This window comes from Exophiala spinifera (assembly GCF_000836115.1).
Source record: "Exophiala spinifera strain CBS 89968 unplaced genomic scaffold supercont1.3, whole genome shotgun sequence".
Lineage (NCBI taxonomy): Eukaryota > Fungi > Ascomycota > Eurotiomycetes > Chaetothyriales > Herpotrichiellaceae > Exophiala > Exophiala spinifera.
The window spans coordinates 307,083-333,398 of NW_015622515.1; the positions used below are offsets into that span (position 1 = coordinate 307,083).

Below are 26,316 nucleotides of genomic sequence, written 5' to 3' on the forward strand. Positions count from 1 at the left end.
GGAAGAGGCTTGTTAGGTAGATCAGAACGATTGGTGCCCGGCGTACGTCTTCCCCACGGAGAGCCAGTCAATGATCGAAAAAGACGGACAGCGACTCTTCTTGGTGTCAACCCGCGGCCGCCTCACTCCTTGGGTCTCACCGGTTTTGAAAAAGACGAACCGTAGGGAGAATAGTGACCATGGCGCGGGTGCAGGGAGAGGATTCACGACGTGAGAGTTGCAGGAGCCTGCAGATGCAGCTGCAGGTTGGGACGTCCGGCTTCACTCTTGTTTGGACGCAACTCCTGCATGAACGGGTCTGCAGACGAACATGAACCAATTTCAAGGCCGGAAGCGAATGGTCTGGCTGCAGCGGATTGTGATCAGGGCTGAGGTGTAATGGGCCGGTGCCGCGACTTTGCGAAAGGCGAGTCGTGGAGCGAGTCGTGGACTTTCTCATGCGTGTTGCGTCGACGAGATACCGTCAAGACTGGCCTCTTGAAAGAGCCCAAAATAGTTGATCGGCCGCCATCAAGGTGCCATGAAATAGCACCTAAGCCAGGACAATGCAGGTGTGATGGGATGTGTCGAGGCACACACCCTCCTGCGGTCTACACGTCTCTCTACTCGCTTCTGCTCCCTCTACCGCCCCACGAAATGCCTCGGGCTCACCAATTGACTCCTCGTAATGGGTTTGGCAGCCACCTAAGTCTACGACCCCTTGCCCTCTGTCAGGTTCTGCCCGCACTTTGCCATCCTCCATTGTGGCTCAAGATTCGCCAGGTCGATGGCAACGAGAGAATAGCCAGGGACCAAGCACGAAGGCTGCAGCTGACTGACTTGACTTCTTGATCTCTTGACTCTCTTTGCACTCACTCCTTCTTCTACAGCCGCCTGCTGCAAGCAACCGCGCGCTGTCCCTGACCCATTGTTTTCTCCTATATCCTGCCGCCGGGCTGGGTCTGCTCAATCCCATCACTCTAGTCATCGTTGCGCAGGCGATGAAACAGTCCTGGGCCATCTCAGTCCCCGCTCCAACTACCGCATTTGTCCCGAGTACACCTTCATCCTACGGAGAACTTTGTCCTGACTCCTGCATCGCCGGCCGTCCTACTCCTTTCTAGCCTGAGGTAACGTTCTGATCCCGGTTCCAGTCCCTTCGATCCACAGACGCCCGCCCCGAGCAAAAGGGACAAAAGGACCCCAAGAGGAGGTTGTGTGTTTGAGAAAGAGACATTTTTGAGCGCCTCGCAAAACTGCGGCTCTGCTTTTTGGTTGCCATTCGCGGCCATTGATACGTCAAGCTACAATGACCAGCCTCACCCGCATTGCCATATCTCGCAGCCAGATCGCTGTCTGGTGTCTCTTGCACGACTCTTGACGGCTCCTCGCACACCTATCAGCTCTCAGAACTGCTATGTTGTGTCTAGTCACCACCGGCTTCCTGTCCACAGTCATCTGCTTGTCTCCATAGATTGGCCCAACCTCAGTGCACCGTCCGATCTGGACGTCCATGTCCGCGCCTCCTTCGGTATCTGACTCGGCTTTGGGTTTAACTCAGTCTGAACTCGTTCTCCTCCGCCATCACTATCAGGTCGTCACCCAGCGACACCCTCCGCGCGGCGCAATGGCCGACCGAGGCCGAGGCACAAGCAGACAGTCTCAACCCAGTTCTCGCGCAGCCAGTGCGGCGAGTAGTCAAAGTGCCCCTGGGAGGATTGTTCTGGATTCCGACACTCTCCAGAACCTATACCTGCACCTTGAAAATGTGATGAGCGCTATCCAACGCCGCATCGATCAAGTATGTACTATTTGCAATTTTCCTGGTGCCGTTGTCCGCCCGCTGACTGCTTTTAGCTCGAGGAAGCCACTGCACAATCTGTTGCAGCTTCGAGAGATCGATCAAATGCTCTCTTCTATAACACAAATTCTAATATCTCACGAGTACACAAAATAATAGCCGAGATCGATCGTTGCGAAGCCGAATTTGAGAAGGCCAAGCGAGTCCGGGATAGAGTCAAACAGTTGAGAAATGAAGTCGACGAAATGGATGCTCGACTGGATCGCACCCTGGATCGCAGCAGCCGCCCTACCAGCTATGTCACGGCTGGAACTCGTCCTCGTCGCTAATGTGCTGTCCGCCCAGGACAGAAGATGGCGAGGACACGCATGCACCTTCGGTTTCGACCCAACCCTACCCATCACTCCGGGAAGCGCATAACTGTGGCAACTCTCATGGTGCCCACTTTGAGGCCTTCTGGTTGTTTTACAAGTCTGTTTCGCGGCGAAATACAGAGTCGGGAGCCTCACGGCTGGTGATTGATTCACGAGATACGTCTGATGATTGTATGACTATTTCTAGGAAATCTGGTCTGGAGCGATTGGTTGCAATCTTGGTGAACACGATTTTGAATTCGGTGTTGGATGGCGCAATGAATATTACCATCGTGGCTCAGCTTCCATGTTGGGCTGTGCTCCTTTGTTGGCGAGCATGTGCTTAGAAGTGTCCAGGCTCACGCCACAAAACAGACACCTTGATGGCCAGGAATTATGGGATACGGTGTATTTTTGTTTTTCAGATGGCTGAATTCATATCTCTCATTGGAACGTGACCAGGTTTTATACGTATCAATCGTCCTCGTGTTTAGTCAACCTCTGTAGGTCTCTCCTTCTGGCGTATTGCTCCGACTGGGAAGCGCTTGGTGGTTCCACATTTGTTGCATCGTACCTCCAGAACATCTGCCCACGTCTTGTTTCCATTCCTGCTATCGTTTTTGATAATCTCTGTACTTGTCCTTCCAGGAATGAGGAGACAATCACAGCGTTTGCAGATGGCGTGTTTCAGCTCTGGAGCGATACGGATCTGTGATTTTCGGGAGACTCCACGAAGATGGCTTAAGAGTCTGGTTGATTCTGGTAGGCCTTGCTCGGCACTCCCTGTGTCTTTTGCGGAGGAATCACTCAAATGCGACTGCTCATGATGAGAAGTCCTCGGATGTCCTTCTGCTTTTGTGAGCAGTGTCGCAGCTTGATGTAGGAAAGATAGTCTTGAGTAAAGATGCTTCTGTGGCACGTTAGAGCCATCCTTCTTTGAAGCCTGTGCTTTGGCCATGGCGGTCTTTAATTGGAAGGTGCATCCCAATCCACAAGAAGGCTGGTCTCGTAGTCTTGAGAAGGTTCTAGTCCGCCATCATTGACTTTATTCCCTTGTGTTGGAAACTATGTTCGCAGGTTGAAGGGACTTTTTCGCCTCCGGAGGAATAAGGCTGAGTCATAAGGCTGCGAACAGGCTGGAATGCACTAAGCTACTCTGCGTTAGAGAAGTCACGTGGACGTGTCAAATGCCCCTGCTGCAAACAATTCACCTTTCATCAATAACAACCTGTTCGCAGGCATCACTCTGTCATTCAACGTGCTCAACTTGCGCCTCCATCCATTCACAATTTGTTTCATCTCACAGGCCTTTGTTGGTTCTGTCATTGATCTCTGACCCTTGTTTCCTTTGATCAAGTCCTTGGAATCGAAGTTTTCTCCCGACCTCACCATTACACAGCTTTTGCGCCTGACCAACCCCTAACGCCACATATTTCATCCATCAAAGATGTCTGCTGAAGAAGATCTCATCGACTACTCTGACGAGGAGCTTCAGGCCACTGAAACGCCCGCCGCGGGTGCGACAAATGGAGCCTCGAAGAAAGGCGACTTGACTGTCAGCGGTGGAAAAGCAGGAGACAAGGGCAAAGGCAGTTATGTCGGCATCCATTCAACGGGTTTCCGAGACTTCCTGCTCAAGGGCGAACTGCTGCGAGCAATCACCGACTGCGGTTTCGAACATCCATCGGAGGGTTAGTCATTCATTCCTGCAAGAAATATCCCTCCACGTTTCTTCCTGCGCGAGAGTCCGTCCATCTCCAAGATCAAGAAAGCATGAGTCCAAAGAAGATATACTCGTTGAAAGTTGTTTTGTTCCGGTACGATTGTCGATGCCACATGCTGGCGAAACAAGGCCGATGGTTTCACGCGACTTGGTTCGCGTCCACTACGTTGCTGCGTCAACAGAAAGCAATCCCACACCGAACTGTGAGAGCAGTGAGGATCTGGCAAGTCGTAAGATTTGCTTTTTGCTGCCAGATTGATATGCTGAGAATGCTGTCAATTCTGAACCGCAGAATTCACGGCGCTGTTGTGCTTTCGAGGTAATACTCGATTAGCCCAGTGGTCTTGAGGCTGGATTGCTGGTGATTCTGAGAAACCCTTCATTTGGGAATTAAGAGGGGGTTAAGGACCAGACTATGCTACGACTGGGGAGATGGACGGACCGATTGCGAATCTGTTTCGTCGTTCTACGCAAGTTTATTTCTCGAACAAGTCTAACATCATCGATCCTGCAGTCCAACAAAAGTGTATCCCTCAAGCTCTTCTGAGCGTCGACATTTTGTGTCAAGCCAAGTCAGGTCTTGGTAAGACTGCCGTCTTCGTCTTGACAACCTTGCATCAGCTTGAGCCGGTCCCCGGAGAGTGTTCAGTCCTGGTTATGTGCCACACTCGAGAACTTGCCTATCAAATCAAGAATGAGTACGCGCGATTCAGCAAGTATCTTCCAGACGTGAAGACTGCCGTCTTCTATGGTGGTACTCCTATCCAGAAGGACATCGAGCTTCTCAAGAACAAGGAGTCCTTCCCAAACATCATTGTCGGTACTCCTGGACGATTGAATGCTCTCGTCCGCGACAAGGTCCTATCCTTGCGGAGTGTCAAGTGCTTCGTTCTCGACGAATGCGACAAGATGCTAGACCAGATCGGTATGTGTGCCTCAAGATGATTATCTTGATCACGTCACTAACCACCTCTGCAGATATGCGTCGTGACGTTCAGGAAATCTTCCGTTCTACCCCAACCGAGAAACAAGTCATGATGTTCAGCGCCACGCTTCCCAAGGATATCCGACCAATCTGCCGAAAGTTCATGAGGAATCCCCTTGAGGTCTTTGTGGACGATGAAACCAAACTCACTTTGCATGGTCTCCAGCAATACTCGATCCGTCTTAGTGAAGGCGAGAAGAACCGAAAGCTCAATGACCTTCTCGACAGTCTTGAGTTCAACCAAGTTATTATCTTTGTCAAGAGCACCATTCGAGCAACTGAACTTGATAAATTGCTTCGCGAATGCAATTTCCCCAGCATTGCAGTTCACTCTGGCGTCAGCCAAGAGGAACGGTAAGTCTCAGTTTGTATAACGGCTTTGATGCTCTTGCTGACCTCAGGTTAGGATCAAACGATACAAAGAGTTCAAAGAGTTCAACAAACGTATTTGCGTTGCAACCGACGTTTTTGGTCGTGGTATCGATATCGAGCGTATCAATTTGGCAATCAACTACGATTTGCCTCCCGACGCCGATTCTTATTTGCATCGTGTGGGTCGCGCCGGTCGATTCGGTACCAAGGGTCTCAGTATCTCCTTCGTCGCTAGCGAGGAAGACGAGAAGGTGCTGCAGCAAATCGAAGAGCGCTTCCAGGCCAAGGTTCCTCCATACCCTGAAGGCGGTGTCGACTCCAGCACCTACATGGCGTCTTAAGCACTAGGCCCTCTGATGTCTCGATGGAGGCATTTCATCGAGCGTGTGACAATACTGGTGGATGTTGGTCTAGGTTGAAATGGAAACCCAGGGCAAATTGAAAAATTGGGGCTTTAGAACGTTGGTGTTTCGACATTCAAAAGCTTTCATGGTTACCAATGTACTCGATGTATTCAACAATGAAAATAGCAATGACTGATGCTAGTTCAATCGCCTTGCGTGTCTGAAGAGTGGCTCCATCTCTTTTTGAACGTGTCACTTTGTCGTAAATGAGGCGTGGTTGTGTGTGTGTGTGTGTGTGTGTGTGTGGAGTAGAGCCATTTCACACAATGCAGTCGATTTTTCCGGGTAGTTTGGAACACGGAAGCTCAAAAGAGAGGATGCCGATATGGAGAGAGTCAAACTTGGGACAGGAGAACGCGGGCTAGATGGATCTATACTGTGTACGCTGAATCTACTATATGCTATGCACAAGGTACCGATATCTACATCCACGGGTGGCTGGCTTGGGTGGATTGTATGTACTCGTGGTCCTTCCCTTTGTAATGGCAATCTGTAATCAACACCAACGTGCTGTTGACATGACCAGGCAGGCAGGCGCTTCTGGAGGAGGAAGCAAAGCTGGGAAACTAAGTTAGGCGTCCAACTTCAACCGCTCAAGCAGCGAGTCAATCTTGCCCAGCAGAATCTGGTAGTTGACCGCATCAGCAGCGAACTCGTCACCCGCCAGTTCTCCGTCCAGGGTCCTGACGGCGCCCGACTGCAGAAGCGACTCTGCTGTGGCTTCTTCCACTTTCGCGTTCTCTGGCGGACTCATGTCCACCCCTTCGTCGGCAGGCATCTGCTGAGATTGACTTGGGGACATGCCACCTAGCGCCTTTGGAGCTTGTGGTGCGGACTGTGCGGCGGCCGCGACGGTTTCAGTGGTCTCAGCGACGAAGCCGTCTTCCACGGGAGGGCCGTTGGGGAGAGCGTTGGCCGCGGCCGCCGCCATGGCCGCCTCTTCGTCCATGACATCTTCCAGGCCGGAGTCTTCGAAACGTAACCTGAAACGCTCGGACAGATAGTACCGTATATCGTCCAACAGCTCGATCGAGTCCGTTTCCTGTCTTGCGCTGATGCGGCCGGCGGACTCTTTCACCAGGTCCGCAAACTCCGGGTCGTCAATGAACGCCTCCAGCCTGTACGCAATGTAACGAGCGGCGAACTCCTCGAGCCGTTGGACGCGTGTCAGCCAGGCGGCACGAAGGATCTCGTAGATATCCATATCTTCATCTTCGCGTGTGGGACCGTCGGGGGCCATGGCCGTGGCCGTGCCGTTTCCGAGGGTCGAGATGACGAGCGCTGCTTTGGCCTTGACTTTTTCCAAGAACAGCATGTCCGCGGCGAAGAGGACGTCGACGGCAATGTCGAGGCCAAAGTTTGTCTGCTCCGTGTACAGAAACGTCAGGATGATCTCGAGCACTTGCGGTGAGCAGTCTATCGGCACAATCTGAAGGTGCGGCGTGTGTTGAGCTTCGCGGAACGGCGAGTCGAACATTGTCATGAAGAACTCGGAGCGAATGAGCATGGCCTTGTGGCATGGGTAGATTTTGCAACGGCGGGGCCGCCGAGACGGCGAAGAAGCACGCGAGTTGCGCGAAGGCGGCCCGTCTAAGGGAATGCCCAGCGCGTTGGTGGACGTTGTACGTGGTCGAGTCAAGTCGTCAACAGTACCGTTGGTGGCTTCTTCTTCTTCTTCGGGTTCGTCCTCGTCCGCCCGAAGGAGGACGTCCGCAAAGATACCATTGTCTCGGTCCCATTTGATGCTATCGGCGCGGGACGTGTCGGTTTCGATTGCGTGTTTGAGAACGTTTTCGCGGAACCACTGTTCAAGCTGGTCGCGACCCTTTTCAACTTCGTCTTGGCGTCTTTGCCGGGCCAGTCGTCTGTCGCTACTATCCAGAATGAGTTGTGACAGGTTTTGAATCTCGAGGTGCTTGCTGATCCGGTCCACTCCGGCGAGCACTTCGGAATCGGTGAAACCTGTGCCTGGACCGCCACCGAGCTCTCGGGGTATTTCGCCTAGGTATAGATGTTTGAGAGCGATGCCGAGGGATTGAGGAGGGATAGTTGACGGAAGTTTCCACGATGTCGTGTCTGGCGCGGCTGAGAGTTTGCTCCTGAAGTAAGGGGATCGTGCTGAAAGGATGAATTTATGTAGGTGAAAGGACTCAAGGGTAGTTACAACTGAAATGTCGGAGGTCTTGGGTTGTTCTCTGGTGAGTAACGAGATCAGGTGTGATGCCAGTGGTTGTAAGGGATCAGTCGATTTCGAGTAGTCATAGGAAAGCAGTAGATTTCGTATTCGATCATTCAGGGCGTTGTATAGACACCTGTACGCATAGCCATGGTGAGGACGGCGGACAGATTCGTCGGGCATAGGACATACCTCTCTCCTTGAAACGTGTCTCGCTCACAGAGGGCGCCGGATTCTAACAATAACTGCACTACTTCGTAGTGTCCGCATAAACTGGCCTTACTCAGGGTCAGCCGTTATCCGTCGCAAAGACGGGGGAAGGCGGTGGCAATATCATTCCCCCAAAAATTTGATACTTACCAATATAAGAGGCGTATAATCGTACTGGTCTTTGGCGTTGATGTTGGTGCCCTCTTGTATCATCTCCTGGCAGACTTTCAAGTCGCCTCGTCTGCAGGCGCTGCATAACTTTTGAAAATTCTCGCTGAAGTCGAGGGGGTTGTCTTCCTTCAAGATTCCCTCTTCGATCAACTTCTTCTCGTCGTGAAGACTTCTTTCGAGCTGATCTTTACGGAGCAATCCATTGGCGCTCATGGTCTTCAGGAAACGCAAAGAAGACCTCTATATCAGTCTAGATGATGACTTAGGAATAGAAACAACAAAGAAAGAAAAACGCGCAGTGGTCGAGTGCTGGAGTCGAGTACCTCGTCATATCAAGATCGGTCGGACATAAGTGGGAGGCGACGGCCCAATGGCCGGATCTCAGATTAGATAAGATTTGGGCTTTTGTGTCACGTGCATGTAGTTTTCTCGCCCGCAGCCCACACTTTGAAATTTCGCAGTTGGACGAGGCTGGCCCACTGTGAGAAAGGCCGATCGCAGTTTGGTTCACCAGCAACACCACTTCTCTGGCAAAAGAAAGAGTCAAGAAGGGAAGCGTACCACAATCGCCTCAGTCGCTTTCAGATCTTTCTTCACTTGCCAGAAGTTTGTCCAACATGGCTGAACAGGATTCTTTCCTCCACATTGCGAGGCCCTTGGGTCCCGCTGCTGTCGGTGCACAACCTACGACCGCTCCCCTTCGAGTCGTGATACAGCCACAAGTAAGTTGAAGCGACTGAAGAGGCCACTCCAGGCGTCGACTGACGCACGTTCTCTAGGCTCTCTTCTCTATCCTTGACCACTGTACTCGCCGCCCACCCGACCAACAACGAGTCATCGGCACCCTCCTTGGAACCCGCTCAGATGCCGATGAATCTCAAGTTGTCGTCCACTCCTCCTTTGCAGTCAGCCACACCGAGACCACGGACCAAGTCGAGGTCGACATGGAATACCAAAAAGCCATGCTTGCGCTGCATCTACGAGCAAACCCCAAAGAGGTGCTGGTGGGCTGGTACGCGACCAGCTCCGAGTTGAACACATTTTCCGCCTTGATTCAGAACCACTACAGCAGCCAAGGCGAAGGCACGTATCCTTATCCTGCAGTCCACATCACCGTGTCATGCCAGCCTGGCCAGGACACCGAAGTAAGAACTTACATCTCGTCCCCGGTTGGCGTCAACCCGGAGAGGGCGGCCGACTCTGCGGCATTCATCCCAGTTCCGTATGCGGTCAACTATACTGAGGCCGATCGGGCGGGTATCGAGGCTCTTGGACTCGCCAAGAATTCCGAGACGAGGACGGCGGGGGTTTTGACGGACATTGAGAACCTGGAACGCTCGCTGGAAGACACGGTCGCCATGCTGGACCGAGTTGCGAAATACGTGGAAAACGTCATCGAGGAAGAGGAAGAGCCTTCGACAGCACTAGGTCAATTCCTGCTCAACACTCTGGCTCTGGCACCAAAGGTCGATCCTGCAGATATCGAAAAGGACTTCAACAACCATGTTCAGGATGTGTTGACGGTGTCATATCTTGCTAACATGATCCGTACTCAAATGGATTTGTCCAACCGATTAGCGACAGCGCAATTAACGATGGGCGGCGGCGACGCAGGCACGCAGGAGAAAGGACAGAGACAGAACAGACAAGGAGGTCAGACCAGGCAAAATCGTGCCGAAAGTGTGACTTTGACGAACATGTGAGCAGGGAATGAATGATTTATGCTTTATTTCTCTTCCTGGAAAAATATGGTGCAAACGAGCATGCTTCTGGCTCCGGCAGCATAGCTATGGCTTTATTGTTTTAAGCCACGAACAAGCGGCGTCTGGAGCCATAAAAAGTGTATCCGAACGAATGCCTCGGGATTTGCGAGTTGGGAAAGCAGATACATAAGTTGTAGTCTGCGGTGGCTGCAACTCAGCAACAGATGCTTTTGACGGTTGGGGGACCTTGGCAGTCGTAGGTAGATGAGGCCAGCTACTGGCGTCTGAAAGAAACAAATACCATTATTGCAGCGTTGACCTCGCGTATCCCATGCCGTCCATAACATTTGTGCAAGTCTGTCCAAACGAGACGTAGATACCATCTCATTGGGTACCACAGAAGTCTATCGGAGAGTCTTGTTCTTGTCGAAGACTCACTTTCGCCAGCAAGTGAATTCTTTCCTTTTGAGGTCATTTGACGGACGGTTGTGTGATGATGGATAGATAGTTCTTCCTACATCTGTCGTGGTTCGAATGCAAAACTGTCCCTCGAAACGCTACTCAACCGACCTCACTCCTGGCTCTTTTACTGGCAGGCTCATCGAGATCATCCTCCACAGTGCCGTCCACGCCCACGCCTCCCACTGGTGCCCCAGCTCCAGTGACATCTTCCTCACGGTCGCGCTTCTTCCGCCGTCCACGCCCTCGACCTTTCCCCTTGCCCGTGCCTTCTTCGCCCACGACTTCGCCCAGGTTCATCAGGTCCCCTACACCCAGCTTGTTCCCCTCGCGGCCCTCGTTCGTGTCAAACAACTTCTTCTTGTTGTCTATGTCGCGTTTCTTCTTGAACATTTCCTGCACACGGCCGAGCTTGATGCTGTCCTTGCGCAGCACGAACTCAAAATCGCTCAGCTTCAACTTGGTGCGGCCAGAGTACGTGGCGACACTGACGGCATTGTGGCACGTTTCGATGATGAAGTCGGTGAGGATCTCGTCGAGAACCCGGAGGGTCTCGGGAAAGGGCTGGTTGAAGGGCGTAGGGGCGCTGGTGGTGTTGGGCGTAGGTAGAGAGGTCAGGTATTTGGATGAGGCCGAGCCGAGGGGCGACACGATGTCGGGATGTGTCGGTGCGCCGTAGGCGTAGAGGAGAGCAGAGAGTTCGGGGCCGAAGTTGAGGCTGGTCTTATGCCGGCCAGCTCGAGCGCGTGGCTCCATTCTTTTGTTCCCGTGGTAGTTCCTGGGGAAGGGGGTGACAGATTGAGAGGTTGTGGATATTGATGTGCAGAATTCCTAGGTATCAATCGATCCCCCTTTTCAGAATCAGGTGTCGAGAACGGTTGCTTGATTCATATTCCAGAGAATAAATGCTGAGATCGGACGGGCGAGGAAAATTGGTCGTGAAGTTCGATACAGATGTACAGGATGAACGCGCAAGTGAGAGACGAAGTCGATCCCCGCAAGGCCAGGCAAAAGCAAGGCTGAGAATGCGTACCGGCGGATATATTATCCGACACAGACTAAGGGTACGACTAACAAGGAAGCTCTTCCTCTTGCTCGTCTGGCACCAACCCTTGTTTCTCGAGTCAAGATGCGAACACTCCGGAACATGCATAGGAAGAATCCCTAGGACCTGTAGTGGATTTTCTACTATAGTGTACTGAAAATTGCTCGTGCTCATTGGTACCCGGCTTCCAAGGCTCCCATGGCTCAAAACAGAGTTCTACCTCCACTGTTCATTCCATGCTTCCCAGTGAGTCTTCGCAGCAGGTCTTCGAGCCAAACCCCACCGCTGAAGTTCCTTAGTTTCATCGTCGATATCCGAGTCTGTTTCTCTCCAGATCTCAAAGTCAATGATGGTACTGGCGAACGCCATATCAGTAACGAAGCCACGGTGCTTAGCAAAAGATTGAAAACCACATGGCTTACCATCTCTCGGTCTCTCGCTCCCACAGGACATTTCGCAAAGCACAGTCGACGGGTTCTATTCCAAGAGCATATATTGACCTGTAAGGGAGAGACAGGTCAGTTGAAGGGCGACCGCCTACGGAGAAGACGTCTCCTCATATATTCCAGTGTACTGGACCGGGAGGCTAGGTTTATCTTACCTTAGAGCGACCAGGAAAGCCTGTATAATATTTTCCCTCTCTTTCTCTGGCATCCCCCAGAAGTACAAGTTGTGTAACGAGTCGCCGGGCATTTTGGTCATGACCGTGAACGTCATATACCCATTGGGAAATGGGCCATTGGAACCCTGGATGGTTCTCTTGTAGTTGACAAGCTGCGGAGCAAAGGAGGTATGGGCTCCACGAAATTTCGTCAGGGCTTTCACTTCAGCCCTTGTAGTGTTGCTTGACTCGACTTCAGCTCCGTCAAGGTTGTCATCCTGCTCACGATGAGGGACTCTGACGATGTAAGCTCAGCTCAGCTCCCAAATCTCGGCAATGGCATCGTAATTTTTCCTGGACAGAAAGCCTACCTGACCTTGATCTTCATGATGTATTCCTGTGGGCCGACATCGCGTTGACCTGTCTGTTTGCACGTGAAAACAATACGGGCTTCAGGCGGCGTGCCATCGTGGCACTGTCGATACGTAGTCAGCGGCTCCAGCAGTTCGTACGACGCTCCATCATCAAAATGAATGATCTTGTCGATGAACGAGGGGACCACGATAGCATATCCCTCGCCCATGTTGTCCGGTTATGAGGCTGAGGACGTCCGCATCAGGTCACAGGTTTGTTGTCTCAAGGAGAACGGAAGTGCATCTGAGATGAACATAGACAGTCCAATACAAGAAGCTAAAATGCCACAATGTCGATAATGCATCAATCCAATTGCTCACACGTCTAACGTGCTCGGCTTACTGGCATTGGCTGTCAGGCGGGACTGTGCATTTCGGACGACAGGGAAGTAACGCAAAAAACAATGCGGTACAGATAACGGAGAACCAGCACTCCGTACTGTCTGACAAAAGGACCCTCCAGCCTGGGGAAGTGTGCACAGCTTAAAAACAGCGATAGGAGCCCCCTCGAGATCGTAAAAGCAGCGCAGACCGCCGTCCCATTTTGACAGCCGCCAAGAAAAGGATGCCGCAAGGCCAGATGTTCAACCTCCGCCCAAGCAAACTGAATGAGCCTCGTCATCTTCAAACCACATTTCAACTGTCAGTTAAATCCTCTCCCAGTGCACGACAACCCGACACGTACGGTCTTGACGACTAGTAGCTTAATCTAAAAAGGAGAACGGTATCCTGGCCTGCATCCGGGGCAGAACATCTTGCTGCGACCAAGAGACCAACGAGTCTTTCTCACCACTCTTCCGATCACAATGGTAATGTTCATCATACCCATTCTCCGTTTCACCACAGGAGTGACAAGATTGTCATTTCCTACTCCACTCAGGGCACGCGGTTATCCTAACACGTTGTTTGTTTGTCTGTAGACTGCGATATTCAACTTCCAGTCACTCCTCCTCGTCATACTACTGATAATCTGCACCTCGACATACGTGCACGCCATGTTTCCCAGCGTCCTGGACCGGAACAAAGATGGGTAAGTGAGTGAGCGATCGAGCGATCGATCTAGCTGTTTCGACCATAAACCCAAAAGAAATCCAATCGTCCCCCGGCACCACACCGAAAGGAGCCCAAAACTGGAACAATGAACACCGCCGCACCTCCCCCAAGTTCTCACAAACTCGGAATTCTAACACACATCCCTCCCACAGAGTCATGGGCATATTCTGGAAATGCGCACGGATAGGTGAACGTCTGTCACCATACGTTAGTATATTCTGTGTAGCAATGGCTGTAAGTTCTTTTCTAGTTTTGAGAGCACCCCCTCCCCCCTCCGATGTTGTCCACCCCCCCGACCCCGGTCTCCACCCTCCCGATTAATCCACCCAACTCTCAAGTCTCTCAGTCTCGACCATGGGAACACCACCAACTGACATACCCGATTCTATAACACCCACAGGGTTCTATTATGATGGGATACCTGTCATAAAGAAGGAACATTCATAAGACATTTTTTTTTGGTCTTTGTCTTCTTTCTTTCCATCACCTGTACCTTATAATCGAAGTCACGACTACGACCACAAACTACAACTACTACGCTCCGTACACTACGATACCCCACGCCACCACCACGTATGTTGTATGAGCATACAGGGATCATAAAATGTTAAGGAGGACCTCGGGGGGGGGGGGGGGGAGCTAAACTACAGAGTCCTCTCCTCTGCTCAGCTCAGCTCGGCTGCCTTCCCCTCGCTCAACCGACACATGAAAACACACCCCGCCAGGGAACAAGAGAATCAAGCTTGAGCCCACCAGAGCAACTTTTCATGCCCCAAAAATCAATATTACAAACACAATACAAGTTTACCTTTGCTGCCTTTGATTGATCCTGTCGGTGCGGAAAAGGTACCTCCTCCACAGACATGGGACAACAAAGTCGAACACGACAAGGCCAGCGCGAGACAGAGAAAGGAAAAGGGAGACAGAGGCACAGAGACCTAGAGGGAGCAATATCCTCCCTCACACCGTGCGAGGCAATCACCACGCTTCAAGGATCGAGCAAATATAGAGGTCGGCAGTCAGAGTAAAAGATGGGGGACGAGGCAATAGAAGCTGCCTAACTTAAGTCTTGTCTTCAAAAAGTCGCACTGTCAACGTTGGCTCACAGTTCTGGAATCATTCCACAACCTCTTTGGTTCCCATTAATCATACTTTTCGCAAAAAGACAAAAGGAGTGGTTGGCGCGTACATGACAAGTGTGCAGCGCAAAATGGTCATCTTCGCCACTCCCAAAAGTTCCATGTGCTGAACGCTTCAAAAACACTCTCAACTCCACGCTATCAGTAAACAATACCATGCGTCCTTCCAACTTTACCCAGCGACCTTGGCTAGGTTTTGGACGTACTAAAAAACCGACTGCTGATCCTGGTCCATTAAATAACACCATCTTGCCATCTCATGCCTGCCCCGAGCGGTAAATCATCTACTGGTATACACGAAAGGAAATCTGTTCTCTTCTCCAATGCGTCGTGCCCGGTGCGCAGCAATGCCATCGCCCAAACCATGGCCCCTGCGGTCGTTACGTTCGTGTCGATCCGTATACTCCAGTTCGTCCCTGTGCTTGCCGTGTGCAATGACTGGCGCTTCTGGCATGCCAATGAATTCGCCGAATGTCATCATCACCTCTTCTTCCACGAGTTGGGGTAGCTCTTTGGGATCCTCGCTCTTATCCACCTGTACCCATGCTCGAACCTCAACCTGCTGTACGCTTCGGCGGACTTCCTGGTGCGCATTGGAAAACTTGCGCCGCCGATCGAGGCACTGATACTTGAGCAGATTCCCAATAATCTGCTTCTTAGGAGGTCGTGAAACCGACTTTGCATCAACTTGGTGTTCCATTTTCCTATCCCAACTCCGATCAATCTCAAACAAGTCCCTCGATCGCTGAGGTTGCCAAAGGGGGTCGATTCGTCGAGGAGGCGGCGAATCATCTCCAACCTCTTCTTCTTTCTCTGCTTCTTCTTCTTCATCTTCTTCCTCCTCCTGCTCCTCCTCCTCCTCCTCGTTACCTGTGTCTGACTCGAACTGGACGCCACGGGCTTGTAGCTTTTGGATCGCCTTCTCTTCATCGGCCCTAGACCAGTAACGCGGCTGAACAGACGGTTTTCCTGGTTGGACGGGTCGGCCTAGGACTAGGTCGGTTAGATGGCCCATGACTTCACTGAGTTGAATGGTGGGTGCACTTTCGGCCCGCATCCATTGTTGTCCTGATGAACGGTCCATTTTACGCAGCCCGTCATCTTTTATTCGTCCAGGAATACCGTCGATATCGACAGTTTCATCTTCAAGCTCATCCAATGTCTGTATCGGAGAGTCGCCTTGCGACGAACCTTGCGCAGTCCGAACTATCTTATCCCAATCTCGGCGTGTGAGTGTGTTGTGGCCGGGATATCGCATGTGATACTTGCTGATAAACATTGAACATTTTGTTGGGCTCAGAAGGCCGTTCATATCGTGTAGACATCGTTTGTGGGTTCCGCTCTGATTGCAACGACGACATCTTTTAAAATGGCCGTTCGACAATACCAGGTCTGCACCTGACGACGCTGTCGCAGTGGCATTGGACGCATACTCCCCATTCACATCCATACGGGAGTGATCGGACCTGTGCTGATGAGAACCCTTGGAAGAAGGTCGAAAAGTTTCGGATTTTGAAAAGCTGTTTTTACCACCATTCTCGCGTGTGACCAGTTCATCCTGGCCCAGTGTGGTCTTGTTGTCGCTTCTTGCCATAGGAGGTGACATGGGTGTGGTAGACATGTGAGGGCTAGCCGACATTGAGTTCTGGAAACTCGAGAGCGCCTGAGGTGCCGCTAGCTGATGTACATACCTACCTGAGTGGGACTGCTCTACCGTGTCGTCAATGATCTTTGCCTGAGTAATATCTGGCTTTCCCCTGTTAGAAGGGGTTTGCTGGCTTGTGCTTGTCAAAGGTGCTCGTTCTTCGATGACTGAGCCTTCACTAACGGATGGCTGCAGGCTAGTAACAGCATCTTGCCCCTGAGCCTGCTCGGCTGATGTTGGCGACAGCCGAGATCTTTTGATTATATTCAAGTGATCGTCCGTTGCATGTCGTTTCAGCCTATTAGCAACGAGAGCTTGCTGGAGGGTCGCGTCGTCTTGTGACTGAGTAGCGTAGAGCGGCAGAAATTCCTCCGACATCCTTACAGCACTCTGCTCTTCCGAGAATGGCGACATAGGCATTGGGGACAGAGTGATACCACCACCGACTGACGGTGTGGGATACTCAGCTCCGGCAGCTGATGCTTTACACCCAGGACAATGAGAGGCGTTGATTGTCGTCTTCTTACAGACAGTACACAGCTTGCGAGTAGCTGCGCTGTCCTGGCTCTTGTCGTTATCTATGACTTGTTGGGCCGCAGAAGTGAGAGAAGGTTGATTCTGTACAATGTTGCGAATGTTTCGCGGGCGTGAATCAAAAGGACGCGATCTCTTAGCCATATGCCTCTTTGCGGACTCTGCAATTGTTCCCTCCTCGGTAGCATTTGAACCAGAGGCTTGAATCGAGAATTCCAGAGGCTTGGTAGGAGAGTCACTCGATCTCTGTTGTGAATGGTCATTCGGTTCCATCACAGGATTGCTTGGCATACTGTCACTTGAAAAGCTGGCTTTTCGGAACTTCACTGGCGTTTCTCGTGCGCTTCTAGCCCACAATGGAAGTGAAGACTCCCCAGAGGGTGGATGAGAAGTACTTTGGCGGCCTCCCATGCTCGGATTTGGAAGGCTTTTGTTAGGACGGCAAGCTGCCTCCACCTCGACACAGGATACGCCACCTTGGGCATGAGAATAAGGACACTGTTTATCCTTCCATCTGCATGGCTGCTGTCGTTCCCAGCGAGGACAGGTGTACGACTTCAAAGAGTACGGTCCCGGCTGAGTCTCAGGTCCTTTGACTGGCTGCCATGCTACTATGCCGGTTTCCTTATGTGCGAAAAGACATGCGTCGTTAGCCTGCCTGCAGTATCCTGTGTGCCAGTAGTAGCATGTAATGTGCTTTTTAGATGGTCGGTGATCGCGACCCATGTATAAGCCAGTATCGGCGTGAGCGTACCAGCAATCTTCCTCTCGTCTGTAACAGCGCCCGTAAAGCCAAAAGGAACAAGTGAACTCTTTGGCAGGTTGTGCACCAGATGGAGCGTATTGACCAGTGTCAGTATGTGCAAATTCGCAATGAGGTTCAGCGAGCACACACTCGCTCGATTGCCACCAGGGACACGTAATATGTTTGTACCGATCGCTTTGCTTCGCAATAATCACAGCTCCCGAAGCCTTCGACGTCTCCTGTAGGTCACGTGGAGGTCCAGCCCACGTGATGGTCATTGGAACTTCATTGCTAGGTTGCACCTTCTTGATCCCGGAAGCAGCTGTATGACTGAAGGAAGGGACTGAACTTGCGGGTTGGAGGCTTTCAATGGAATTCCCAGGAGGTAGAATTTGTGCCTCTGACTTATCACTAGCCCCAGCTTTTAGTTCCATTTTAAGGCATCTTCCACACACAAAGTCTTCTGAGCTAGCACTGTGAGGGTCGTCAGATTAGGACTTAAACCATCATTAATTTGACGAACCTTTGAGAAGGCTTAGGATCTCCACAACCTTTGTGGAAACCCCGACGACATTTCCTGCATGGTATTAATGGTAGAAGCTGATTTCCAGATTTCCGACAGCCTCGGCACATATTTTGAGTGCGAGACGTTGTCGAAGTGGATGAGGCCGTCTCTGTCAAGTAAGAACGTGCTAGTCCTACGTCTGCCAGGGACGGGATGCTCTTGTTAACAGGTTGATTAATTGGCTCTTGAGTGAGCTTGTTAAATAACATAGCATGTTCAGACCCTGCCCCGTCGCCGTTGATAGTAAGAGGAGGGCTGTAGGGAGGGCTCCTAGGGAGGTGGGAGGTCAAGACTCGTGGTGATGACGCATGAGACGACGGGACGGTAGAAAATGTATGATCGACGTTCTCTGGAGAAAAGGATGGTCGACTGTCCTTTTGCGGCGGGTCAGCAGCACCGGCAGTACGGACCCTCGCATATCTGTGATGGGCATCATCCTCAACTCTCGGTATATGACCGGCGGCCAACTCTTGCTGTCTATCAGGGTAACCTCCGGTGTGAAGTCTCGCAGTGGTGGAAGCTCTCTTATCTGCTGTCCCTGGTTCCGGTACAAATTCGTTCAAAAGACTGGCGGGCCATGGTTGGTCCTTGAAAGATGGCGCGCCGCGTCCGTAGCGACTTTCAGACTCAACGTTTGCTCGAAAGGCCTTAGCCCGAGCAGCACTATCGCCTGCATTCGTGCGCGGAATGGGGAGAGTACCGAGTTCAGATGGTTTAGGCAATATCGTGGGATATTTTGAGCCGTTGCTTGTTGAGTCAATGGGTCTGTGGCTGCCGAATGCGGTGTTTCTCCCTTCGTACTCGTCACGAACGTGGGCGATGTGAGAAGCGTGCAATGTCTTGAAGGGCTCAGGCGTGAAGCCATCTGTAGAGGATCTTCTCAGTGGCGGGGGAGAGATGCAACGCCGCATCGAACGCGGTCCGCTGGGAGGTGTAACACCGTAGACGCTGCCAATCGGGTGTGGAGTGTCAGTCTGCCCATCAGGGACTGTGTGTTGAGTGGGCATTGCATTCGCAGCAAGCTATCGGGATCAGGATGGCCGTGCAAATCGGTCCAGGTGGATGGAGGTTCGGGGAAGTTCATGAGGCCATGGGATATTGACGCTCAGATCGTACAGGTTGCTGGATGGAAGAGGCCCGGAGAGAGAGTCGAAGTGGACGCATCTGCAGAAAGAGCGGTGTTAACATCAACAAGGCATAAACCAGCTGTGCAGAGAAACAAAGTGGGGCTTCATCAGGTCTTTTCAGTTCTTCAGGTCTTCACTTTGGTTCACTTGGGCTGCAACAGCGCCGAGACACATCCTGAGGACGAACAAAGAAATCATAGCGTCCATGGATGAACATTCACCCTCTGCACGGCAAACCATCCAACATGGCCAGACTCTCCAACAGATGGAATCAGTTCAAAAATGTACACCACTGCCATTGGCTGGAGCATCCATAGGAACTGGAACGACAGCCCCATTTTTGTGGTGTTGAGAACAAGCGTTCAATATGCACAAAGTCTCAGACGAGGCTGGAGCGGGATGCCGTGAGTGTCCTGCCGCTCCTCAACAATGTTGCTCTCTGTACTCGAGGAAGCCGGCGAAGTGGCGGCGATAGGCCAGTGTGCAGTGATGAAAGCCGTCCGTCCATGAGCCACCAGTTTCCCTCTCGACCCAAAGACTGCCTGATTGCGGCAATCACAAGTGGGATGACAAATAAGACTTCCAATCAGACCTTTTACCAGGGGCTCATCATTGAAGCAAGACAGAACGAACATGCAACAGCAAGGGAGAACAACTTACATGCCGACCCCGACCAGACTTTCATGAGGACGTCTCCTGAAGCTCAGACACACCGTGAGAAGACCCCATCTCAACTCGAATCCACGCCTTGAAGCTCGGACGACGACGTCGCAATCGCAGTTGCGTATGGCCGAATGCTGAGTCCCTCGTTGCTGCGGAAAGCGCCGACTCGGCTGTATGCAGTTGTACTTGACCGATCGGCGAAAGAAGGAACAAACAATGCTTGTGGCGGGAAAGAGCGTCTGCCAGCCTGACGGGACGAGTCGCCAACGCACCACTCAGCGATTAGGAGTCTAGTCGCCCAGGCCCCGGGATGGCGGTCACACAGGCAGATACACTCCTGGGAGAGATGCTCGAAACAGAAAGCGGCGATACTGTGAGCGTGAACAAAAGCACTTATAGTCAGTAGAAGACGGAGGGTTGCACGAGCCGGAGAGCAACAACTCCAGAATTGTCAAGAAGATGAATAGAGACGAAGCGACGGGGATGGTGGGGGCGGCCAGGTTTGTGGCTTGAATGGCCAAGCAGCTTCGGGCTAGTGAGTTATAGCTTATTGGTTGGGACAGCGCGCTGCAGCCGCCCGGCGGTCAAAAAGTACACGGCTCCTCTCCCTCTGCATGTTTGGGGGATCAGAACCTGGAACCGAGCATGGGCACTCCTCATGGTGCAGGCAGCCAAGGTATTTCAGTAGTGACATCAAGTTCTCGGAACCCAGACACTGGTTCTGGGAAGCAGAGAGACAAATAAACTACTCCAGACTCAGATTGTTACAGTCAAAGAAGCCAGCTGTAAGCCATGCCCTCACATCCCCAGCGGGAAATGTATATAAATAACCATGTCATGATGCAGTCGAATCACCTACACAACGAATCCGGCCGCTTGGCCGCTTTGCCGCTTGGCCGCTTGCCCTATGCCCCAAAACTCTGCGTTGACTGCAGCAGTTCTCGCATTCCTCAAGTTAGGTGCTGCCGGTGCCTGGCTTGTACTGAGGCTTATCAGACAAAGGAACTATGTTCACCCCGTCACTCTCGGCAGCCTCATCTTGCAACTCCCGTACGAAAGCGGACTGCTCAAACCTAGCAAGCAGAAACTCCCAAGCAGGCTTGTTGAGACGCATATCATCCGACAACATATCCCGCCAGATATGTTGAGCCAGGTCTTCTTGACCGTAGCGCAGCGTGCCATATAGAAGCTCACTCCAGGTGCGTTGCGAAGGCGAACAGTGCCCGAGGTTGACCATCTCTTGCACTACACCAAAAGCGTTGCTGAGTGTAGACGGGTGACCACAATAAAAGTGAATAAAACCATTGTACAAGGCGTCATGCTTGGCCGCTTCAAGAAGAAGGGTGTCGCCCTGCTTGATCATATGCAAGATCCAGTGCCACAATCGCGAGACTTGCCGCTCGTCTGTTTGGCAAAGCGTGATTGCCCATATGGTAAAGGCCAGTAACCCCGGTTTTGGCTGAAGCAGTTGCTGGTCCGAGACATGAATTTCCTGCACAGCTTCGACGAGGCCAAGTCTAGTGAGAGACTCTCGACTGTAGGCTCGATCGTAGACTGCGAGGACATGGTTGATCGAGCTCTCCGTGGGCAGCTTGCGTTCGGCGCGACAAATGACCCTGATAATGTGCATCATGTATGCAACCAAGTACGGATCATCAAACAAATCCTTCCGCTCATGGATTGCGGACATGATTGTATCCAGCTTATCACGTTCGTTCCTTTCGAATCCGTCTCGAAGCAGAACCAAATGCCTCCGGGCATCGACATCAATGTTTTCACGCTCCATGAAGCGATACAGTTCCCAAGCCACAGTTGGTCGGCCCAGCGTGATGGCTCTCTCGATGATGAGGTTGTGAATTTTGGCGTTCATCGGGACACCAAGTTGCATAAGTTTCGGGATCCATTGGAAGTTGCGAACACCGTCTGTCTCTACTATGGTGTCTAGAGGTATTATTTTTGCAACTCGATCGAGGATTCCTTGTTGAAACTCTTGGTGTTGGTCAACTGGGATCAGGAAAAGTAATTCAACTGCTCGGTCTGCATTCCCTGTCCTTGTGTAGTGATCAACCATGCCCAGCAGAGTCGACACCGAGACAGAATCCATTTGATTAAATACACCCTCGACGATGTCTTCGCAGCGTCGGATTGTATTATGACGGAGGAGAAGAGTGAGGAACGCAAGCGGCATTCTGGCTAGTTTCGGCCATGTCTCGACTCGGGAAACACGTTCAATCTGTTTCGAGAACAAAGCCTGCAGGTCCGGATGTGCATCGATCTCCTCGCGATGAACCAAATCAAGGTAAGCTAAACACTCGCAACGCATTCGCCAATCGCGGGGGAGAGCAGGCAGCATTGTCAGCATAAGTAGGGTCTTGCGTGCTGAGTCGACGAGTGAGCCGATGAATATATAAGGCATCATCTTCCGCCTGGAATCCCTAGACATTTCCAGCCAAGCGGCACGCAATTTTTCGACGTCATCATAGCGGATAAAGGACAGAGCAGTCTGCCGATGGGCCTCTGCACGCTCTCGTGCCCTCTCGAGGTCATTGTCGTAAGGGAGAACCAAGCGTCGGTACAGCTTTGCCCATGTGTTCTCGAACTTCTTTGGCCGGTCCAAGTTTATTTTCTTGAAGAAATAGCTGCGCCTCCGAGTATTTGTGTATTCATTCGAGGGGATACTGGGTTCCCAAAGAATGGGTTCACCTGCCCCTTGCTCATCCAGCGGTCTTTTGCCAAATCTAGAATCGTCGCGGGGTTGGGATCTCCATGGTTGCGGGTCAAGACTGTTTTGCACATGCGCATTAATGGGATGGAAATTGACAGCGCGCGAGGTTCGAGGGTCGATCAACGGAGGCGACGTCGCGGTTAGAGATGATTGCGCCGAGGAATTCTCATGCTTGCTGCCATGGCTTGTCGGAAACCCTGTCAAATACTGGCGTACAAGCGCCGGACAGGACGGGGAGTTTGGTTTCCTAAAGCGGTAGCATTGAATGAGGGAGCCTAGCGGCTTGCCTGGCATTCAGGTGTTTGAACGAGACTTTGAAGCCCTTGGGGGATGTAATGAGCGCACTGGGATTTGAAGGAGAAGCATTGTCATAAACTTTTGTAGCCCGCGCAAAGACCCGAAGTTCTACCATATTCAGGTGTTCGATATTCTGCTGCGGCACCGTTTACGTTAATCTAAAATACACTTACAGCACCGTCATTGCGAACCCTCTGCTTTAACCAAACAATGTCCGCAACCCATACTAGTCTCGATGCTGCGGCTGTCGATCGAAAGGCCAGACTTGCTAAACTCGCTTCGCTCAAGCGCAAGCAACCTGACTCTGGGGTTGCGGGAAACCTTGCGCCAGATGAAAAACAAGAGGATGAGCAATCGACGACCACAGACAAATACCTCTCGGGCAGAAACTACGATATTGCCTCCAAAAACGCCAAACTAGGATTCGAGAATGCTCCCATAGCGAATCTCGAAACATTGGAACAGCAGGCTGACCGCATTGCTGCGGCTACCGCTGAGCAAGCGGCGCAGGATGAGGCAGAGGCAGAAAAAGGAATTGATCTATTCAAACTACAGCCGAAGAAGCCGAATTGGGACCTGAAGAGGGACCTCGCGGAGAAAATGAAAATACTGGATGTCCAGACACAGAATGCGATTGCCAGACTGGTCAGACAGAGGATCGAAAGTGCGAAGCGGGAAGCCAAGGATAAAGGCGTGGTACCGGAGAAGGAAGAAAACGGTTATCAAGGGGAAGAGGTCGGCATCGAGGGCAACACTTTAGTCGAAGGTATCCACCTACGAGAGCAAGAAGAGGAAAGAGAGGCTGCCCTCGAAGAAGAGGAGGAGGACATCTCTTGAGCAGAGCTGCCCCTCTACTGAATTCTGCCGACAACAATCGAACCGACCGACAGTTTTGTCGGTCAAAAATTCCAGCTTGGGCTACAAGTGCTAATATCGCGAAGCGTAACGTTCTCTGCATCCTATCCACACGCAGGAGCAAGGCCAGACGTCAGAACCAATCTTCACCTAACTGGCTGGATCATTGGACTTTGTAAGCACTTACCGGACCTTCGGGGCATCTGTGCTGCGGTCTTGGTCGCGGTCGCTACACCTGGTCCACCCAAAGTCGTAACACATACTGTGTCCAGTGTTTGCGACGTCTGAACCAGGTTATGTCTGGACACGTTTGAGGCAGCCACCCCAGGGTACTGTCGATCGTGCAAAGGGAGCGGCAGAGTCAACATCGTGTCCGCGCGTTCTTGCTATGCCGAATCGCCTACGTTGTGCTCACACAAATACGAGCCAGACTAAGTCGGCTTGTACTGCCTTCGAGCGTGGCCAATGTGTTATTCAACCAAAGATGGAGGGTCACTTTCATCGAGAACAATAAGTGGTACACGTGGAGCAAAAGGTGATTCTTCTGACAACGAGAAGAGTGAACGAGAAGAGCATCCATTGCTTAAGATAGGGCAGTGTTCATTAATGTGTATTAGACTTGCAGCGTAATCTCTGCCGCCCGAAAGAATCCCTTACAGTACACATACAATCTCGTACCACTTCGATATCAACAGGCGGGGTCCAGAATTGATAATCGAAGATTGTAACAATAATAATCACATATTCATCGCCTGAGTCAATGCCAGCCTCTTGCTGTAGGGACTAAGGCTCCGCTCCCTCCTTGGCTGTCTTGGTCCAGCATTGGCTGATCTCGTATTTGCCGGAAACCTGGGGTTCTCCTTTGGTTTTCGGTTGTCATGCTCTTCATATTGCCCATCATCATTCGGATCCTTTTCAGACCCAAGTGACACTCTGTGCTTCGTGATTTGACTCTTATCCAAGCTTGGGCTGTCGGTTCGGCTACGATGACTACCCCTACGGGTCTTGCTGGACCGTCCACGGTCAATTGGACTAATAGTACGATGACGGCGACTCTTTCGGTGTGATCCTGGCGCTGTTTGTGGGGGAGTCTGAGACCGGGAACGAGAGCTAGAGATCGACCGATGTTTGCGCTTACGGGGAGGTGTCCTCGAGCGCAAACGGCTAGTCCGTTGGCCAAGTCTATCCCTGTCAACAGACTTCCTGGGCGGCGTGCGAGATCTGGACCGAGATCGGTTGGTTGATATTGTTGAAACCGAGCTTGACGAGGGCGACCGGGAAAGAGACTTTCCTTTCGGGCTCATAGACCGACCCCTATGAGACTCTGCGGACTCTGCTTTTCTGCGACTGGCTTCTGCCTCCGCTAATTGCTGGTCTGCGACCCCTTTGCTGGTGATGGTCAGCGGTCTTCCTTTGCCAATGGTACCATATGGACAATACCTGTTTAGGAGATCATTAGGGCTGTCAATAGTGAGTTTCGGTTTCAGCCTTGGATTGAACAATTGTTGCGTCCTCGAAGGCCGCGAGATATATGGACGTTCTTGGGTCGTAGACTTGCATTCATAGCTGTAATGGCGTGGATGGATAGTCAGCAAGAGAACAAGGTGATGGAATACCAGAACCTATCTTTTTGCAAACATTTTTGACAGACGGTTGATGCCGAGGCCTTCTGGGGGCCAAGGCCGGGTATCGTGCGATATCTGTTCATCGATTGTCAACCTGGGAGACACTTGAAGATACTCGTAACGGCCCCAGAGATAGATCGACGAAAGGAACGCAACTAGCCCGCCTGTGTAAGTGTCCAGTAACGCTGAGTAGAGACGTTGCGCAAGAAAGTTAGAGTCCCAATATGACGGATGTAATTGAAGGCAATGAGAATTCGATGCTCTTTAAACTCTCGTGCGTCTAGGAAGAGGTGAGCATCCCACCAAGACCAAAATTGTAAGATATTTCAACGCTGAGATGGTTTCGGGCAGGCAGACTTGGATTCCAGCATCATAATGGACTTTCCGGAGCCTAGAGCGGCGACATTTATTGGAACAGCTCCGAGGCTGCGTTGTAGAAGGAGCAAGACCAGAGAGGAGCAAAGTGTACAAAGCGGCGCCAACTACCGACCGATTATGTAACCACACCTTGGCATTTTTGGAAACCTCAGTGCATTCGATCTCCTCTCGCTTTTACTGCCTTGACCTGCGCCTTGCCTCACGTTTCTCCCTCAAAAGTCGTCCTCCATTCAAAGATGACTCGAGCAGGAGTATAGGGACCGAGTGCTGACTCAACCAAGCCTACCTCAAAGTGCGATTGGCGACAAACATCCCCCAATTCTTCACGAGTCCTCCCTTCGCAGTCAGCCCTTCGAAAGCCTCTCCTCCGCCTGACCTTGTTCGCGAGAACGTGGGTATTGTCACCAACATCGATATCCACATTCACAGCCGCCGGCAACTTCACCTACAGAGGTGTGTAAATTCAGGTTGGCATATTTCATCAACTTTATCGAATCTTCACCATAGCCATCGCAATTGTGGAATCCATGGCGCCCTTTAGGCTGTTCTGTGTTGGCTCGTTTGATGAGC

General features: G+C 51.7%; 10 protein-coding genes across 10 annotated transcripts; 4 read left to right on the forward strand and 6 right to left on the reverse strand.

Annotated features, from left to right (window-relative positions):
• Nucleotides 1–1,492: 1,492 nt before the first annotated feature.
• Nucleotides 1,493–2,109, forward strand: PV08_03838 (uncharacterized protein; the record flags this gene model as incomplete). Its single annotated transcript, XM_016378189.1, has 2 exons — nucleotides 1,493–1,780; nucleotides 1,837–2,109. The coding sequence occupies 2 exons, from the start codon at nucleotides 1,493–1,495 to the stop codon at nucleotides 2,107–2,109; spliced, it is 561 nt and encodes a 186-aa protein (XP_016236866.1).
• A 514-nt stretch (nucleotides 2,110–2,623) lies between these two features.
• PV08_03839 (uncharacterized protein) lies at nucleotides 2,624–3,091 on the reverse strand (the record flags this gene model as incomplete). The annotated part of the gene is made up of 1 exon (XM_016378190.1): nucleotides 2,624–3,091. One exon carries the CDS (start codon nucleotides 3,089–3,091, stop codon nucleotides 2,624–2,626), a length of 468 nt encoding a protein of 155 aa, XP_016236867.1.
• Nucleotides 3,092–3,580: 489 nt separating this feature from the next.
• On the forward strand, nucleotides 3,581–5,554 carry PV08_03840 (ATP-dependent RNA helicase sub2; the record flags this gene model as incomplete). The annotated part of the gene is made up of 4 exons (XM_016378191.1): nucleotides 3,581–3,824; nucleotides 4,371–4,781; nucleotides 4,835–5,195; nucleotides 5,248–5,554. 4 exons carry the CDS (start codon nucleotides 3,581–3,583, stop codon nucleotides 5,552–5,554), a joined length of 1,323 nt encoding a protein of 440 aa, XP_016236868.1.
• A 634-nt stretch (nucleotides 5,555–6,188) lies between these two features.
• PV08_03841 (uncharacterized protein) lies at nucleotides 6,189–8,387 on the reverse strand (the record flags this gene model as incomplete). Its single annotated transcript, XM_016378192.1, has 3 exons — nucleotides 6,189–7,929; nucleotides 7,986–8,071; nucleotides 8,154–8,387. 3 exons carry the CDS (start codon nucleotides 8,385–8,387, stop codon nucleotides 6,189–6,191), a joined length of 2,061 nt encoding a protein of 686 aa, XP_016236869.1.
• A 404-nt stretch (nucleotides 8,388–8,791) lies between these two features.
• Nucleotides 8,792–9,877, forward strand: PV08_03842 (eukaryotic translation initiation factor 3 subunit F; the record flags this gene model as incomplete). The annotated part of the gene is made up of 2 exons (XM_016378193.1): nucleotides 8,792–8,896; nucleotides 8,954–9,877. 2 exons carry the CDS (start codon nucleotides 8,792–8,794, stop codon nucleotides 9,875–9,877), a joined length of 1,029 nt encoding a protein of 342 aa, XP_016236870.1.
• Nucleotides 9,878–10,438: 561 nt separating this feature from the next.
• Nucleotides 10,439–11,092, reverse strand: PV08_03843 (uncharacterized protein; the record flags this gene model as incomplete). Its single annotated transcript, XM_016378194.1, has 1 exon — nucleotides 10,439–11,092. The coding sequence occupies one exon, from the start codon at nucleotides 11,090–11,092 to the stop codon at nucleotides 10,439–10,441; it is 654 nt and encodes a 217-aa protein (XP_016236871.1).
• A 505-nt stretch (nucleotides 11,093–11,597) lies between these two features.
• PV08_03844 (uncharacterized protein) lies at nucleotides 11,598–12,565 on the reverse strand (the record flags this gene model as incomplete). The annotated part of the gene is made up of 4 exons (XM_016378195.1): nucleotides 11,598–11,736; nucleotides 11,804–11,881; nucleotides 11,983–12,279; nucleotides 12,354–12,565. The coding sequence occupies 4 exons, from the start codon at nucleotides 12,563–12,565 to the stop codon at nucleotides 11,598–11,600; spliced, it is 726 nt and encodes a 241-aa protein (XP_016236872.1).
• Nucleotides 12,566–14,867: 2,302 nt separating this feature from the next.
• PV08_03845 (uncharacterized protein) lies at nucleotides 14,868–19,083 on the reverse strand (the record flags this gene model as incomplete). Its single annotated transcript, XM_016378196.1, has 2 exons — nucleotides 14,868–17,985; nucleotides 18,035–19,083. The coding sequence occupies 2 exons, from the start codon at nucleotides 19,081–19,083 to the stop codon at nucleotides 14,868–14,870; spliced, it is 4,167 nt and encodes a 1,388-aa protein (XP_016236873.1).
• Nucleotides 19,084–20,821: 1,738 nt separating this feature from the next.
• PV08_03846 (uncharacterized protein) lies at nucleotides 20,822–22,885 on the reverse strand (the record flags this gene model as incomplete). The annotated part of the gene is made up of 1 exon (XM_016378197.1): nucleotides 20,822–22,885. One exon carries the CDS (start codon nucleotides 22,883–22,885, stop codon nucleotides 20,822–20,824), a length of 2,064 nt encoding a protein of 687 aa, XP_016236874.1.
• A 213-nt stretch (nucleotides 22,886–23,098) lies between these two features.
• PV08_03847 (uncharacterized protein) lies at nucleotides 23,099–23,725 on the forward strand (the record flags this gene model as incomplete). Its single annotated transcript, XM_016378198.1, has 1 exon — nucleotides 23,099–23,725. The coding sequence occupies one exon, from the start codon at nucleotides 23,099–23,101 to the stop codon at nucleotides 23,723–23,725; it is 627 nt and encodes a 208-aa protein (XP_016236875.1).
• Nucleotides 23,726–26,316: the final 2,591 nt, after the last annotated feature.